Here is a 17,082-nt window from a genome sequence, read left to right as displayed (position 1 = left end):
GACAGCTGAATCAAAGAGTGTTGCCAGATTAGCTGGGGGCATCTTTCTTCCTACTGCTGTTAATGATGTGATTTTCCCAGGCTGGAAGAAAGTGCAAATAAAAACTTAGTGCTCTCTTTCTTCTGTGCATTCTCAGTTTGAAATCTCACTTTGCTATGTGAGAGATGAGGGACAGGTTTCCATTACAGCATCTCCCCCCTCATTCCCTGTCATTAATGCTGAGCTGTCTCATGCTCGTGCAGAGTTTCAGGCTGCCATCAGTGCTCTTGATTTGTATATCCATCATATCCCAGAACCAGGTTATTCTTCCCAAATGTACTTCATGTGTGTCACATAAATGTCAGTTTATGTGTGAAGATATCCTGAAACCTCATCTCATTTCCCATGGCTAAAGCAATAACACCAACTTAAATGATGACTACTTCACGAATGAACTTTAATTTTGGAGTTTTATTTCAAAGGGTAGGTGTTAGAGAGGGCACTAAAGCATAAAATTATACATGCAAATATAACCACAGTGTAATGCCATTGACTTAATTCAGGTTTCTTCTTTATGTAAAGAGTGCTCAGTGTAACTTCCACCATTTCCCAAATGCCTGTGGTTTGGTGGAGCCAAAGCATTAGGATGATGTCTTTAGTGATGGATTTATGGGGTGAAGGTTATTGCAGTGGCAGGGAATTGGCACAAGCAAGGTAACAGGTAACACATCAGACAGGAGGCAGCTGCCTTGCCAGAGGTGAACTGATGAGCATTGGCCTGTAGAGGGAAAGAAGAGCAAATCCTGGAACTGGTACTTGAGCTAAAAAAAACACATGCTACAGTCACGGAAGGCGTTTATAATTGTTAATTTTCAGAAGAAATTCTGTCACTTGATTTCTGCCAAATGGCAATTTTCTGGTAATGACAAACTGCAGAGGAATTCCCCAGAATCCTGAAAAACTCTTAGCTGGAGTGGGAAAAATGCCCTGGTTAATGCCTTTAGCATGTAATTCTTCCTGTTTAGAAATTCAGAGTCTCACAGAATTAGTTTTATGACTTGTTTATGGCATTCACAGCAACTCCAAAAAAGCAAGTCAGGCACAACTGTGGCCTCAGTGCTGGTTATTTTTTGGGTGGAGGAGCTCAAGGAGGGCATGGCCAGCCACAGATGTGTCTGAGGAGTGGTGCTCCATGACAGGCAGGTGTCCAGAGGTGAGAACGGAATTCCCTCTGTTGCATCTCTGCTCAGATGTCTGGTTTTTTTTTTGTTGTTGTTGTTGTTGTTGGTTTTTTTTTTTTTTTTTTTTTTTTTTTTTTTTTTTTTTTTTTTTTTTTTGTTTTTGTTTTTGTTTTTGTTTTGTTTTGTTTTGTTTTGTTTCTTTAGAAGAGCAGAAAGGTACTTGAAAAGAAATAAAGGAAGATAATCAAAGGCATAAAATGAGTTTGGCATGAGGAGGGAGCGAGGGAATAGAATGGAATTCTTCAGCTCCAAAAGAGGTGCCAGACAGGAGAGATGATAACAGGTCTATAAAATCACTAAGAAGGTGGAAAAGGTGACCAGATAGTGATTATTCACTGCTTCTCATGAACTGATGGGAGTCAAAGGAAATTATCAGACAGCAAATTTAAAGGAGCAAGAAACACTTTGTTCAACTGAAAAGCAGGTTGAGAAAGTGACTGCCACTGAGTATTTGTGGAGTTAGAAATGAGATCAGGGATTTGTAAGATTTGTCAAGAAGATAAATCTCTCAAAGGTTATTTTGACAAGATGTGGATGCAAATTATTGCTTCAGAATTTTCTAAGTTATAATGCTTACAGCTGCCCCATTTTGTACCCATTTTGTACCATGGCCCTAAACTTGTGGTACTTGCCAAAGACACGAGACAGGACCAGATGAATCCATGATTCTCTAACTAGATCCAGCCCACCACGTGTTTTCCTGTACAAACAGGTTGTGGTATTCCAAAATATGTCATTGCTTCTGGAAGGTTTTGTGACTGTCCTGATGTGGGACTGCGCCTCACAGATCAAGGGAGGAAGTTTGGATCTCAGTAGGTGTGAAAAATATTTGAGGGAGACCATTTACTGTTTGCACTGAAACTGTCTGGCCCTGAGATCCAGAACTTTGCTCCTGTGTGTCTGTGATGCCATGGCAAAAGTGGCTATTTTTCTGCCAGGAATATTTTAATTACTGTAAGAATCTTGCTTTTGAATCTTCATAGCTGTAATGCTTTCATATTTCCAAAACTTTCCTCTTTGAAATTTGCTCCTTTCTACCTTTATGTCAGTAATTTCAAACCTCACCCCAAACTGGCAGGTCTGGAGGGGTCAGCTGGGACACAGCAGAGTGGTGACTGCCGTTCCTACACCCACGAATTCCAATTAATGCTAGAAAAAGAGGAGTTAGGCTGCATTGACTCAGGAGTGTTGTTGAATGTTTTCCTTTTCACCTGGAAGCAGTAACTTCTCTTTCAAACAGCTCTAGGCAGTGAGCTGAATGCATGCAGGACTTTCATCCTCTCTGCTGCCCCTTGAGCCCCATCTGTCCAGGTAACATTCTCCTTTTGTGGTTTCATTTTTCCAGGGATATCCATGCCTATTCCAGTCATTGGTTTGCAGGATGACTCACGGGTGTTTGTCAATGGGACCTGCGTCCTTAACGACGAGAACTTCGTCCTCATTGGCTCCTTCATGGCTTTCTTCATCCCCCTCATCATCATGGTGATCACGTACTGCCTGACTGTCCAGGTGCTGCAGAGACAGGCCACGGTGTTCATGTGTGGGGAGGTGCCCAAGCAGAGGAGGAGCAGCGTGAACTGCCTCAAGAAGGAAAACAACACAGAGAACATTTCCATGCTCCACAATCACGAGGGGGCATCCCACTTGAACTCCCCTGTCAACAAGGAGGCAGTGCTTTTCCGTAAGGGGACCATGCAGTCCATCAACAACGAGAGAAGGGCCTCCAAGGTCCTGGGCATTGTCTTCTTTTTGTTCCTCATCATGTGGTGCCCCTTCTTCATCACCAACGTCATGTCTGTGCTTTGCAAGGAGGCCTGTGACAAGGACCTGCTGAGTGAGCTCCTGGATGTGTTTGTTTGGGTGGGGTACGTGTGCTCAGGGGTGAACCCCCTGGTGTACACCCTCTTCAACAAAACCTACCGCAGGGCTTTCTCCAACTACATCCGCTGCCAGTACAGGCCTGGCAAAAAATCAGCCCTGAGGCAGAACCAGTGTCTGAACGTGGCCTCGACAGCTTTGTATGGGAAAGACCTGACTTTAACCAGCTATCGAAATGGCAATGAGTTCAACAGCATGGAACTGGACGAAGCTGAGGAGGGCCTGGAGATGCAGCCAGGGACTTCAGAGCTCTCCATAAACAGCTGTAATGTTGTAAGTGAACGGGTGAGCTGTGTGTAAAAAAGTGACTCTCATGGACTTTTGCTACGGTGTGTCTGTAGCTAAAATATATGGTGTAAAAATGTAAGTGTCGGTCAAAGGACAATGTAAATATTGCATTCTGAACAAAGCTTTCTTTTTTAAAAAAAAAGAGAAAAAAAGAGTTGTCTTTCCAGTCCAGTACTTAAAATAATATATATTAATATACTGCAGTGAAGTTTAAGGTTCTATATTTACTGTTAATACTAGATCAGAACTATTAGTTACTTTGCATATGTCATGGACAAAATGTTTGAATTCTTCTTCCAGTGCATGAGCAAAAATGCTGAATATTTATCTCAGGTGGAATTTGCTGGAGTCCAGAATGGCACGTTAATAGTTATATATCAAATACATGCTATTAGACTTGGTCAGTATAACTTTCTTTTTCAAGTTGACAGTAAATATATACTTTAAATCCTCACCCCTATTTGTGCCGTGTAAAGACTTTACAGAAACCTGGCAGAGAGACATCACAGCAGCGTAGTGGCCGTGCAGGCACCTGGCCAGACATGTCCTGTCATGTGTAGTGGCTTCTGCCATTCTGGGTCATTCTTGCACTTCAAGGGACCTTTGTTAGATTCTGGTTTCCTCTCCAACCCCACTGTTTTCTTCCCATTCCTCAGGAGGCTCTAACTCCCCTGGGAAAGGCAGGGAATGTTGGTTTTGCAGTCCTGGCCGGGGCCACTTTCAGACTTGGAGAAACAGAACGATCTCCAATTATCTATCTCAAACATTCAATAAATGGAAGACCCAGTATTAATTAAAACCCCTCCTTTGGTCTTGCAGACAACCATCAGCCCTGGGATGGAGTAGGCTGTGCTCAGTGTGGCCAGCAGTGCCTTCACAGGCTACTGGAGGATCAGGGGCTTTGACCCACCTGAGGAAAAGCACTCTGGCTATGGCAGAGCCTGAATCTCTGCTCTTCTCACATCTAGTTGTTCTTTAGCTGGTTTAGCATTTGCTTTTGTTTTCCAGCACGGTGCTGGTGATGGAGCACTGCTTTGGGAGCAGAGCAGAAGGTTCTCTGTGTGTGGTGCTGGCCAGGGTGAAGCTGTGGGGAGCAGGATGTGCCTCCCTGGGGAGGGTTAGAGAGAGGATAAGTGAGGGTCCTGCTCCTGTCCCAGAATGTGATTGGAATCATTTGCTGGTGACATGGTTCTAAAGCAAATGGTGACCAGGGACAGCAGGCAAACAGACATGCAGCTAGTTTGCATGGAGTATTAATCTGGAGTAACTTTTAAATTTGATTGATTCCATTTTAGTCCCAAAGTAAATTAGAGTATATCATATTAACACCACTTACATCTTTAATGAAAGCATTCACTTTGGGATTGAATGCATTTTAAGTAATCTGCTTTTAATACACACCATGTATAATTTGAATTAATTTTCCCCTGCATTCCTGTGTACACAAACCCTCCAAGGCACTGTGTCTTCCTGGCACTGTGCCCCTGGGGTGATGCCTCTCATGCAGATCTCCTTATGTGGAGTATTGTCTAATGCCAGATATCACCCATAAGGTTTTTATATCTTCATTAACAACTACACAGATGCTGCAGTGCCCATCTAACATGGATGCATTTAGCATCACTGACAGCCTCTGGCTAAGATAATTGTCAGAACAGAGAAGCTTTCACTAGGCATGGATAAATCGCATTTTATTTACATGAGTTGCTTGTACTCTCAGCTTGCTGTCTTCATTCCATTAAAATTAGCTTGTAGAAGAACTGGAAAATTCTGCCAGTGCTTGAGGAGGTGTTGTGCTGTTGCACTGCTGTGTGCAGCTACAACCTTGCTGAGGCCACTACCAAAACACAACATTTGGGTTGTATCTGCTGCTGGGTTGATCCCAGACTGATGCACTGAAGTTGATGATCTTTTTTCCCTCACCCCCCTCCTCTTGGGATAAATCTATAGTACTTCCCTGCAGGCAGATGAGGTATCCCAGTGCAGCTCACTGCTTGCAGAAGGCAGCAGAGCTGCTCCATGTGCCAGCCTGGGCTTGAATGCTTGGGAACCCACTTGCCTCTCCATAAAGATCAGGTAGTCAGCAGGAAAACCACTGGCCAGAGACACAAACTTGCACCTTCAGCAACTGCCCTTTACCCTGAGTCAGATTTTATCATCTCAAACAGTACAGAAAAATCAGAAAAATCACAATGCATTTTAAATTCCGCGCCCCCCCCCGGGTGAATTTATAGCACATCTCTTTCAAACATATATGTGTGTGTGTATATATATACACACACATGTGAATTTGTAGTTATATATATACACACACACATATATATATATATCTTTAAGAACCAACCACAGACTTTGAAAGCATTTAGCAATAAGTTGAATTACAGTAGCTTCTAGCGCATGTGTAAGTTGTGTGAATAGCTCATTTTCCACAGGATTTTCCTCCAGCTCAGTGTAGTTGTTCACACAGGCATTGTCTTTGCATAGGAGCCTTCATGTCTCACCCTCGCCGGTTCTGCTGTCTGGGCAAAAAGGGAACCTGCTATATTTGGATGTAAATAATGAGAACTGAAACAGAGAATTTTCAGAATTTTTATAAGTGTTTTTAAAAAAAAAATTAATAAAAAAAAATTTCAGCGCCAGAACTGTAAATATGCCAACCTCAGCTGGACCCGTTCTGATGTCCATCTCTTGTTTGGATGAAGAGCCAAGGGGACTGCCTGCCTTACAGCGCCTGCGTTCCTCCCAGCCAGCAGGGGAGAACATTTCTCTGAATGGTTAAATACTGTCACGTACCCAACTTTCTTTGGGTCATTCACATCAGGGTTTTGTGATGCTGCTATTAATTTATTAAAGAAAGTTTTGTTGGTTTACTCATTCTTCATTATTTTTTTTTTAATCTCCATGGTCTATCAGAAAATAAATAAGTGAACACGCCCTCTCTTTCTTTCATCTGTCCCTAGTTAAAATATGTCCTGACCAAAAAACCAAGCCAACAAAAAATGAGGATGAGGACCTATACTTGAAGTATGGCCCACAGCTTCTTAATCACAGGAATTAGTGTCAGCACATGTCCCAACACTCCCAACCCCAAAACTTGTTAAATGTGAAAGCAGTGATCGACTATTCTCCCTCTTCAAATTGCTCCCTCCAGGAACAACTGTTAAAATTTACTTCTTTTAAACTATGTGAATTTGAAGACTGATGTTGTTGTCTGAAACTTAACCAAAGTCAGGTTGTCCCCACAGCTCCTTTGCTCCTCCTGAGATGTAACCATTAACTGTGGTGGTTCCTCCAGAAGCCCTGCCTGAGGCTGGAAACTTTGTGTGAGTCCTCAAATCCCAGCTCAGGTATGGTTTTGTCTTACAAACAGCGTCTGTGGTAGTGTTTTGCTTTGATTTGGACTGAAGAAGTGAAGATAATTCCTTGGAAATGGTTGGAGGCTGAGACGTGCTGGCTGCTTTGCTTCCCAAACCAGATGGAGCTGGCTGCCCATGGGACAGCACACACGCAGAGCCTCTGCCCCAGCAAACAGACCCCCCTCCTTTGACTGGAACAGGAGAATCTGCTCCTGGGGGCAGCCCAGGTCACAACTGGCATCTTCCTCAGCCGTGGGGGCTTGCAGTGTCCCCTGCCCGAGGTGAGAAGCAAGGCTGGCCATGGTGTTGAGGCACAGACCCCTGCGGCAGGGCAGCCTGGTTTCCAGACCTGAGCTGGCTCATGCTGTCCCACACAGCCAGGTCTGGGGTGTAGCATCCATGGGATCAGCCCTGGTGGCTTTGGGGACCCATGTGTGCCTCACAGGCCGTGCTTTGAGGGGAAGGTCAGCTCCTGCCATCCTGTGCTTGCTGAAGAGAAACAGCCACCCAGAGGAAGTGGCATTTGGGAGGTGACATGGTTCAGAGCCAACGCTGAGGAGTCTCGAGGCATCCCACCTCAGCTCTTTATTGTCTGAACAACTGAGAGTCTGCAATAGTTTTCCTCTGAGTGATAATTTAAAGATGTAAATGTTAGGTGATGTGTGAGCAGGCACTGTGAACAGTGTGGCTCTTGCTGTTTTCTCTGCAGAGACACTCATGTCAATCCCTAGAGCCTTTCTCCTGGAGAGCCCTGTGGAGAGTTGCATCACTGGTGTGGAGGGTGCCTGCTGCTCTTCCCAGTCAGCATCCAAAGTGTTGGAGCCCTGAGGGCCCTGGAGAGACATAAATTCCAAAGAAGAAACATCTTTAAAGGAAGAAAAGCAAATTGCAATCAGCCCTTCAGAAACACCACTTAACTCTGAGCTCCTGAAGGGTGTCTGGTACTGTGGCAGACAAATTGTGCATTCCAAAAGCAGAGCCTGTCATGTGGTAAAGGAGCAGATGTCTCTTGGATGGCTTTCCTCCCTGTGTCACAGTATCATTAGGATAGCTCCATGCCAAGAACTGCACTTGGCTTTGTCTCCATTGCAGGGAAAGGCGTCAGAGGCTTTTTCCTAGGAAAAGGCAAACACCAGAGCACCAAGCCTTGTGCAGGTGAAGCAGAAGGACAGAGATGGACAGATGTGTGCACACATCTGCACACACATCCCAGAGAGCCACAGATGTCACTACACTTCATTCTGCCCTCAAAAAAAATGGGAGGATCTGAAAAGCTGGGGAGGAAACCTGTGATGGGGAGATCAAATATACCTGCTGATAGTCAGATGGGGGCTGTTCCAGTGGTATTGTAGTTTGTGCAGGTTCATGTATCCAAAAAAAAAAAAAAAAAAAGCCTTTGTTTTTTTTCCTTTTTAGCCATGAAGTTGTTATTATCTGTTTTGTCTCTCCCTCGTTTTTGTGTAACTCTCAGGTCTTCTCCTTGTTTGCTTTTACACACACTGAAACCTGTGCTCTGAAGCTGTCACGACACATCCATGAGTTGTGCCATCCCCTCTCAGCTGTGCAGGGATGCTGCAACCCCATAACAACATGGAGATGGAGAGGCTTCAGGTGAGGGATTTTAGATCCATACAAGACACACAAGCAATGAAGCACATCTGCTAATTAAAGACCCACACTAGAACACCTTTAATGAACAGTCAAGTGGATGAGCTACACACTGAAAAAAAATTTGCTTAGGACTGTCCTAAGTCCCAGGTTTTGCTGACAGCAGGAGGGTGTGTGGGCACATGTGGAGGGAGGCAGCAGCAGGGTTTCTGCTCTGGGCAGATCTCCCACATGGTCCCTCCAAGACGATGCTTTGTCTCAGGACCCAGCACAGGGTGTCCCAGCACCCAGTGGGATTCACTCCACACTTCCCAACCACAGAAAAGGAGCCTGTCCTCCTGGGCCACAGCTCCAAGGGGCTGTGGAGGGGTCTGGTGAGTGGGTAAGTGGCTAGTGGTGACAAAGGCCAAATAATTCTGGTGGCTCTGGGGTGGTGACAACAAGAGAATTACACAGACTGCTCACAACAGCCAATGGGTGACAAATTATTGTGGAAAATCGAGACTCTGGAGCAATCCTTCTCCCATGTTACATCTCTCATTAATGTTGTCTTATGTTCTGCTTCCCCAAAACCTAAAGGATCTCCTAGCAGATAAATGCAATTTCCTCAGAAGTTTCCTGGGACAATGGTAGCTGCTTGTGACTCCAGTGGGTACCAACACTTAAGTGACTTGAAAAATGAATCATGCAACACCACACAGGGCATGTTAAATCCACTGTTCTGAATTTTCCTGTAGTTGAATTGTATAAATTAGATAAATCAATGTTTAATTAAAATACAGCCAGATTATCCAATGCATATTCTTAATAGGATTTAATTGTGGCATTTTGAGTGATTTAAATTGCTGATTAATTTGTGATTCATTTCACACACTAAAAAAAACCCCTGTAAACTAGTGTCTGTTAGACCACTGCCTGGTTACAGTTGTTAAAATTTGGAGCAGGTTTACATTTGTGTGTGCTGCTGATGTTGGTGTCTCCTCCTGCAGAAGGACAGGTGGGTGCCAGTGATGGATGCTCATCAAAGACACTGAAGATTTTAATCAGGGTCCTTTTCCCTGGCTGACAGCTAGAACAGATCTTCTGTGACATTTGGGGAGGAAGATTTCAGTGCTTCTCCTGTGGAGCCTGCACTTCCCATAGATCATGACACTGCTCAAAGCAACAGGTAAGTGCAATATCCCAGCAGAGATCTCAGCTCTGTTGGGGGCTCCTTCCCTACAGGCACCAGCAGTTCATGTCCCACAGTGTCTCCAGAGAAGATCCACAGGTCTCAGTGACTCACCCATGAAGCCATGGCAAGGTCTGGCCCCCTCTGCTAAGTACTCCCCTGTTTCAGTATCCCTCTTGTCAGAGGGTAGAAATGAGCTAAGACACAGACTTCTTGTTTTATCACAGCATGAAAAGGGTCCTGGTTTATTCCTCTTCACAGCTCAGCCACCCTGACTCCAGCTATTCACTGACTCTGGCTGCAGCAGCTCCTGCTGTGGGTTTCCCTTGCAGCCTCTGACTGCTGGTTATTTCCTGCTGGACTCTGACTGCAGGGATTGGTGTGCAGACTGTGACTGCAGGGATTGGTGTGCAGACTGTGACTGCAGGGATTGGTGTGCAGGCTGTGACTGCAGGGATTGGTGTGTGACTGTGACTGCAGGGATTGGTGTGCAGCCTCTGACTGCAGGGATTGGTGTGTGACTGTGACTGCAGGGATTGGTGTGCAGGCTGTGACTGCAGCTTTTACCTGGATAGACGTGACTGCAGGGATTAGTGCAGATTCTGACTGCAGGCTTTTACCTGCCTAGACTGTGGCTGCAGGGATTGGTGTGCAGACTGACTGCAGGGATTGGTGTGCAGACTGTGACTGCAGGGATTGGTGTGCAGACTGACTGCAGGCTTTTACCCAGCCAGACTGTGACTGCAGGTTCCAACAACAGAACTACAGATCCAGACTGACTTCACAGCAGTGATTCTCTCTCCCCAGGATCCTTCTTCTTCATGATCCTCTTGTCAAGATTATTCCTCCTCCCCACAAGGCTGGAGCACTGGTGGGACAACCCAGAAGTGAGCACTTGTTCTCTCTTGTACTTTCTCTAGGTGTACTGAGGAGAAAACTGCCCAGGTCCTGCACCAGGCTGTCCTGTGATGGCATTTAGCAAAGTGCAGGGAGGAATTACTGACTCTGCAGCACAGTGATGCAGCAGACCATGATCAAGGCTTGTGGATTTTCTTTGCCAGACCTTTACCCCTTGAGGGTAAATGAACCTGTTGGTCTGTGAGTAGTTGACACTTTTGTTTTAGAGAATAGAATAGCCATGGTGGCAGCATGGTGTGGGGACACAACAGCAGGCAGGGCCTCATATGAGAAGAGAGCAGAAACCTTGGCTTCTTCCTCCTAGCTGCCAAAGATGTGTGAAAAAAGCTCTCCATCAGGGTACCAGGGAGTGCTTGTTCTGAGTAAGGAGAGAGAGGAGCTATTTAGGGAAGAGAAAGGAACTGATATACAGAAAGGGTGGAAATAAAGTAGGGATTAGAAGCAGGTTTCTAACAACTGGAGTATTGGGTCTGGGACTGCACTTCCTGGTGAGGCAGCAGTGACAGCAACTGAAATGCTTATTGAGGGCTCAGCTCCTGCATTCACACAGGAATCTATCCCAGAGGCAAAGCAGGAGGGCCCAGGTCAGCCCATTTGTCCTCAGCCTCTGGTTTGGCTGAGCTCAGGCACCAAGCCAGCCATCTGCACAGCAGCCCCACCCCAGAGACCAAAGTGTGGGAGGAACAAACACCCCAAAGAGAGAGCACTATTTTTGGGCTATGGTTCTTCCAAGTCCTAGCAAAGCCGTGAAAAATGTTACAATTTTGGAGGAAGGCAGGAGAGATGCCAAGTCAGTGCATCTCCTGCACGCAGGACAGCATGAAGTCAAGGCATGGCAAAGGCTGAGTGTTCCTAGCCCTGAGTCAGCCCCAGATTCTCTGAAGCAATATTTCACTTGCATTCCCAGAAGCATCCAGAATCACCCAGCTTGGCTAGGCCAAGGCTGACTGCATGCAGTCGTGTGTTTTGTTTTATACAACAGCATTTCCATGAACATTCCATGTTACTGGAAATAGTCTCTGTCTGCTCAGGAGAGAAACAACATTGAGGTAATATCCTTTTTGGGCTGCCTTCAGCTGGTGCGGTTGAGCAAACACTGGTGAGAAGCTTTCAGGGCTGAGCCTGCTTTATGCTTGCACTGCCTGACTTTTTAAAAACACTTTTCTTTGTTGCTGCAGCCAGGAACTTCATTGCTTTTTCTTCAGTTAAGTAAATTGTGCTGTTGGCCTTTTAAGCTCTCTGTTGTTAAAAGTGAACTTTGCTGAACCTGGCAGGTAACAAGGTTATCGTTTTCTCAGCGTGAGTGTTTCTAAATAAATTGGCATCACAGGCACAAAGTTCTGGGCAGCTACCAGCCAAGATCAATTGGAGAGTCCTGAAGGCTGGGACACGTTTCCATTTCAACAGTTGAGAACTGGAATATCATCAGATAAAAGACAAGACATTTTCTTCTGGGCTTCATACATCAGATAGGGACCCATTGGTGGCACAATGACTCTTTCAGGCTCCCTAGGCAGCCCTGGCTCTGCAGTCAGACTGTGAGGGTACAAAGGATGTTTGGGTACCTAGAGACAGGATGGGACTCTGTGTCTGCTGTCTCTGTTTCCTTCTCCTGTGTAAATTTTCTGTAGCCATGTCATGTTACACTCACCTACATGTTGGACCAGTGCCTGGTGGCATTTGTGTCTCAGGTTGCAATGCAAGATGTAACCAGAGGTTTGTGTTCTATCACCAGCTGTTAAACCAGCTGGGACAGTGTTTTTTATCTCTTCCAGGACCCATCCTCCCTCCAGGGGATTTCTGCTGTACATGGGCCATCCAGGCTCACTGCAGGGCTGAGACAATTCCATCATCCCATGGGGAGATGCTCCACCCAGGGGGAGGAGCCCAGCATTCCCACCTGGATCAAACCTGGCATTGAGAACCCCAGCACAGCCTGTTTGGATTCCCAGAGGGAGACCAGACCCATCTCAGCACCACTGGACCCTTCTACAGGATCATCTCTGCTCCAACAGAACCACATCTGACACTGCAGGAGGATTTATCTGGACTGCTCCCAACACCCTGACCAACAGGGTGTCAGGTTGTGTTCTGACTCTGTCAGTGGATTTTTTTTTTTCTTTTGTACTACTGCCTTTTTATTTTAATTTTCCTAGCAAAGAACTGTTATTCCTATTCCCGCATCCTTTGCCTGAGAGCCCCTTAATTTCAAAATTATAATAATTCAGAGGAAGGGGGTTACATTCTCCATTCCAAGGGAGGCTCCTGCCTTCCTTAGCAGACACTTGTCTTTCCAAACCAGGACAATTTGTTAAAACTTAGAGCAGCTTCACATCTCTGTGTGCTGCTGAAGTTTGTGTCTCCTGCAGGACAGCTGCTGCTCTGGGTGGTTTAGCACACTGTTGGCATCTGTTTGCTGATCCTTGTGTGCATGGCCACAGCCATGCAGGGAGGGTGCTTGAGGTGGGTGACATGGCCAAGAGCGGCCTTGGAGGGAGGCTCTAACCCCTAGGAAAATCAGGCTCTGCATGTTTGTTTGCCATGCATGCTTTCTCCATTTCTGGATGAATTCCAGTGAAGAGTATTCTGCCACCCTTTGTTTTTAAATCACAACGATATCTAGACAACATTAAAGGAAGGTGTTCCTGGTTTGTAAAAAAAACCCCACGCTGATATTAAGTTGGTTTTTTTTTCCAAAATGAAAATAACTCCTGCGAGTCACTGGTGCTTTGGCAAGGTGGGACATCCAAGGACTCCAAAGGTGTGATGTGCCTTTGTCACCTCCATTCACAGGTTCCCAGGCAAGGAAACAAAACCATCGTTTGTGGATGATCACTGATGGCCATAGCTCAAATCCCCTCACTGCAGCTGCAGGAACCTTTCACACCTTCCCTCAAAGGCAAGGCAGTGCAACCTCATTTGGCACCTCAGAGGACTCAGAGGTGCTGTGCAGGCTGTCTAAGATGAGTGTCTGCACTGGGACCCCAGCAGCACTGCCAGTGTGCTCACCCAGCCTCTCAGCTTAGGGAAACACCCACACCCAGCTCTCCCTGCACTGAGACTCCCTTAAACACTGAGATTGTTTCCTGGGCAGACCCATCAAGAAAGGAAGTATCAAAGCCATGTTTAATATTTTAAATTTAGGTGAGTCTTTTTGTTTTTGTTTTTGGTGTTTTTGGTTTTGTTTTTTTTTTTTTTTTTTTTTTTTTTTTTTTTTTTTTTTTTTTGGTGGGTTTTTTGTGGGTTTTTTTTTGCGTTTTGTGTGTGTGTGTGTGTGTGTGTGTGTGGTTTTTTGTGGGTTTTTTTTCTCTTTTTTTTTTTTTGTTTTTGTTTTTGTTTTTGTTTTTTGGGTTTTTTAATGCATCTGATGGCGTGAGTCTTGCTGAAATGGAATTTTATTTCCTGAGTGTAGCAGTCCCATGTTGTGTCTGGATGCAGATCCACACAGGAGGCAAGAAGCCCAGGATGGCAGGGACATGAATACTCGATTTTGGGCTAAGCCTTTTGGTGTCTCTCATTTTTCATCTGGTTGTTTTATCTCTCTGTACTCTGGGAAGGGTATCTTGACATAGACAGTTTGCAGAGCCATTTCAGCTGTTCAGACAGCTCAGCCACAATATGTTGCCTCAAATTGTTCTGTCAAGCACATGCATCAGCTGTATTTGCTTGCCTTGAAGCTGGGAAAGCCAGAGACCCTCCTGAGAAAATTTAGCTTTTACACAGAAATAAAGAGGTTGACAATGCTCTTACATGCACAAATGCCACACAAACCTGCCATGGCCTGTGAAGCTCTCTAGATTTCAGATTCTATCATTAGCTGCTGCAGTCCCAAAGCCTGGACATCCAGAAGCTGCAGGCAGAAGGGCTGTGCTGTCCCTCCAAGATCCAGGCACTACTGGAGCTGCAGTGGCTCAGGGATGGGTGCTGAGACCCATGGGGGCTCAGGGGGCAGGAGCTGGAGCCAGAGTGGGGCAGGGACACACAGCAGGGCACAGCCACATCTCCACTTTGGGGTGATGGGACATTTATGTGGGTGCTCAGTGGCATGAGCATGGGCAGGGCAGTGACAGGGGCTGGGTTTGGCTGGCACATGCCCTGGGGACACAGATCTGGTCAGCGTGGCAGTGGCAGGGGCTGGTTTTGGGTCCCACATGCCCCAGGGGACACAGATCTGGTCAGTATGGCAGTGGCAGGGGCTGGTTTTGGCTGGCACATGCCCTGGGGACACAGATCTGGTCAGTGAGGCAGCAGGGCAGTGGCAGGGGCTGGTTTTGGATGGCCCATGCCCCATGACACAGATCTGGTCAGTGTGGCAGCAGGGCAGTGATGACAGGGGCTGGTTTTGGGTCCCACATGCCCCAGGGGACACAGGTCTGGTCAGCGTGGCAGTGGCAGGGGCTGGTTTTGGGTCCCACATGCCCCAGGGGACACAGGTCTGGTCAGTGTGGCAGTGGCAGGGGCTGGTTTTGGGTCCCACATGCCCCAGGGGACACAGGTCTGGTCAGCATGGCAGTGGCAGGGGCTGGGTTTGGGTGGCCCATGCCCCAGGGACACAGATCTAGTCAGTGTGGCAGTGGCAGGGGCTGGGTTTGGGTGGCACATGCCCTGGGGACACAGATCTGGTCAGTGGGCAGCAGGGCAGTGGCAGGAGCTGGTTTTGGGTCCCACATGCCCCAGGGGACACAGATGTGGTCAGTGCTGATCTGGGCAGCACTGGCCCGTGGTCACAACGCCACGGGGCACAAGGTGATATCACCCCTGTCACACCAGATGGAGCAAAGCTGTGACATGTCTCTGCTTCGCAGTACAGAAAAGACAAAACTCCTCTTGCTTATGGAGACAGACACATCATCCCCTCTGTTTAATTTTCATGCACTAGATCCCAAATCCTGGCGGCACCCAGCGATGCTGCACCTGCTTTCCGTGCCCTCTGCATCCAAGCACAGATGCTGACACCCAGTGGCCGCGGGATTTCTCGCGCCTGCACAAGATGGAAAATTTCAGCAGAGATGCCTCAGCCGGTGGGGTACAACATCCACCTCTTCACTCCTTCAAGGAAAGGAGCAAAGAGTTCCTGAGAGATCACAGAACGGGTAAGTCTGGAAGGGAACACTGGAGCTCGTCTTGTCCAAACCCCCAGAGCTCTTTAGTCAGGATTGTGTCCAGACAGCTTTTGAATATCTCCAATATCTCCAGAGGAGACTCCACAACCTCTCTGGGCAGCCTGTTCCAGGGCTGTCTCCCTCACAGTAAAGAAGTTCCTCCTCACGTTCAGGTGGAAATTCCTGTTTTCCAGCCTTGCTTTGTGTCTTGCAGCCATTGGCAAGTTATAGTGGAAATGCTTGTACTGGGAGGCCACTCAGAAAAATTAAAAAATGTGAGGATGGATATGAGAAAACAGAATGTAAACTGATTTTCAAGTTACTCTCTTGCTGGCAGCTTGAAAATATATTTCAGTGAGAGAAGAAGGCGATTTTTGAGTTCAGAGACCTTGGCTTTCATCTTCCTTGTTTTGCTACTTCCCAAAAGCAGTTAGAATATGACAGACTAAATGGATTTTGCATTTCCCTGTAGCATGCACAGGATTGTGCTTTTGTATGTGTGACAAGTATTGACATTCTCTGGGGAGAAAAGAACTGTGTAGGAAAAGTTGGGTTTATTCTTTAACAAATGGCTGTAAGACTTTATCAGTCAAAAACAGAAAGAAGACTCTAAACTCATGGGTATGCAAAGACAAAGACAAAGATGTGTCTCACCAAACATGTGGAGCTTAGTTGGTAAAAATACATGGAACCCAGACATGAGCTGGGAACAATAAGAGCGGAGCATGCCAAAGGAGGGATTTTATTAAAAATATTAATTATAGACTACAGCAAATGAATTAAAACACTCTAATGAGACCACTGTGTGAAAGAAATACGTTGGTGTAATTCTATAAACACAGGATAAAAAAAAGCTCTACTGAAACTCTGGCGAGGTTCAGGATGTTAGGAAGGAGAGTGGCCATTTATTGGGGCTGAATTTTTGCAAATGCTGCAGATGTGATGCTGAGGAGGCAGGTGGGAGGTGTTTTGTTGCTGCTGCAGCCAGGACCCTGTGCAGGGATGAGTTTGGGGAGCAGGGAGCCCCGCACTGGGGCCAGGCCCAGCTTTCCTCACCTAAATGCTCCTGTAAAGCTGCAGCATACAGATACCATAAGTAGATGTACTTAATTTATCACTCTGTTACTAGGCAGGTTTCTAGGCAGGCTTCAGCCCAACTTTTCTATTTTGTGGTTACTGAAATAGCTCTGATCTTTTTTGGGGTGAGTTCTAGCTGTGGAGGTACAACAGCCTTTCCTTTGCTCTCTCTGGCTTGCACCCAGAGATGCACTTTAATTATTCTTCCCTTCTTACCTCTCTTTTTGGGTAAAATTAGAGGCTTAAACTCAATTTAAAGCCATCCAGCAGGATGGGGCTGCTGCAGTATTTGTCCCAATCCAAATGCCTGTGCCCAGCATTCCCCCCTGGTAAAGTAGGTGAGATTGCACCAGATGTACCCAGGACAGCAGCCTGGGCTTGACTGCCTGTCCTACTTTTCACCCTGGGGACATTCACTATGCACTCACGTGTTTTTAGTGGACATTTGAACACTTTAAGAGTCT

General features: G+C 46.3%; 1 protein-coding gene across 1 annotated transcript in view; it reads left to right on the top strand.

Annotated features, from left to right (window-relative positions):
• The window catches only part of HTR2C (5-hydroxytryptamine receptor 2C), a gene marked incomplete at both ends in the record, with an annotated part of 40,973 nt that extends 37,575 nt beyond the window's left edge, over positions 1 to 3,398 (top strand). The window contains one exon of the mRNA XM_083876538.1: positions 2,566 to 3,398. Within this exon, the coding sequence (XP_083732664.1) occupies positions 2,566 to 3,398 (833 nt within the window). The remainder of the gene's footprint in view (positions 1 to 2,565) is intronic.
• Positions 3,399 to 17,082: the final 13,684 nt, after the last annotated feature.

This window comes from Zosterops lateralis (assembly GCF_965231275.1).
Source record: "Zosterops lateralis genome assembly, chromosome: 21".
NCBI classification, from domain to species: domain Eukaryota; kingdom Metazoa; phylum Chordata; class Aves; order Passeriformes; family Zosteropidae; genus Zosterops; species Zosterops lateralis.
This window is presented reverse-complemented; position numbering and strand designations above follow the sequence as displayed.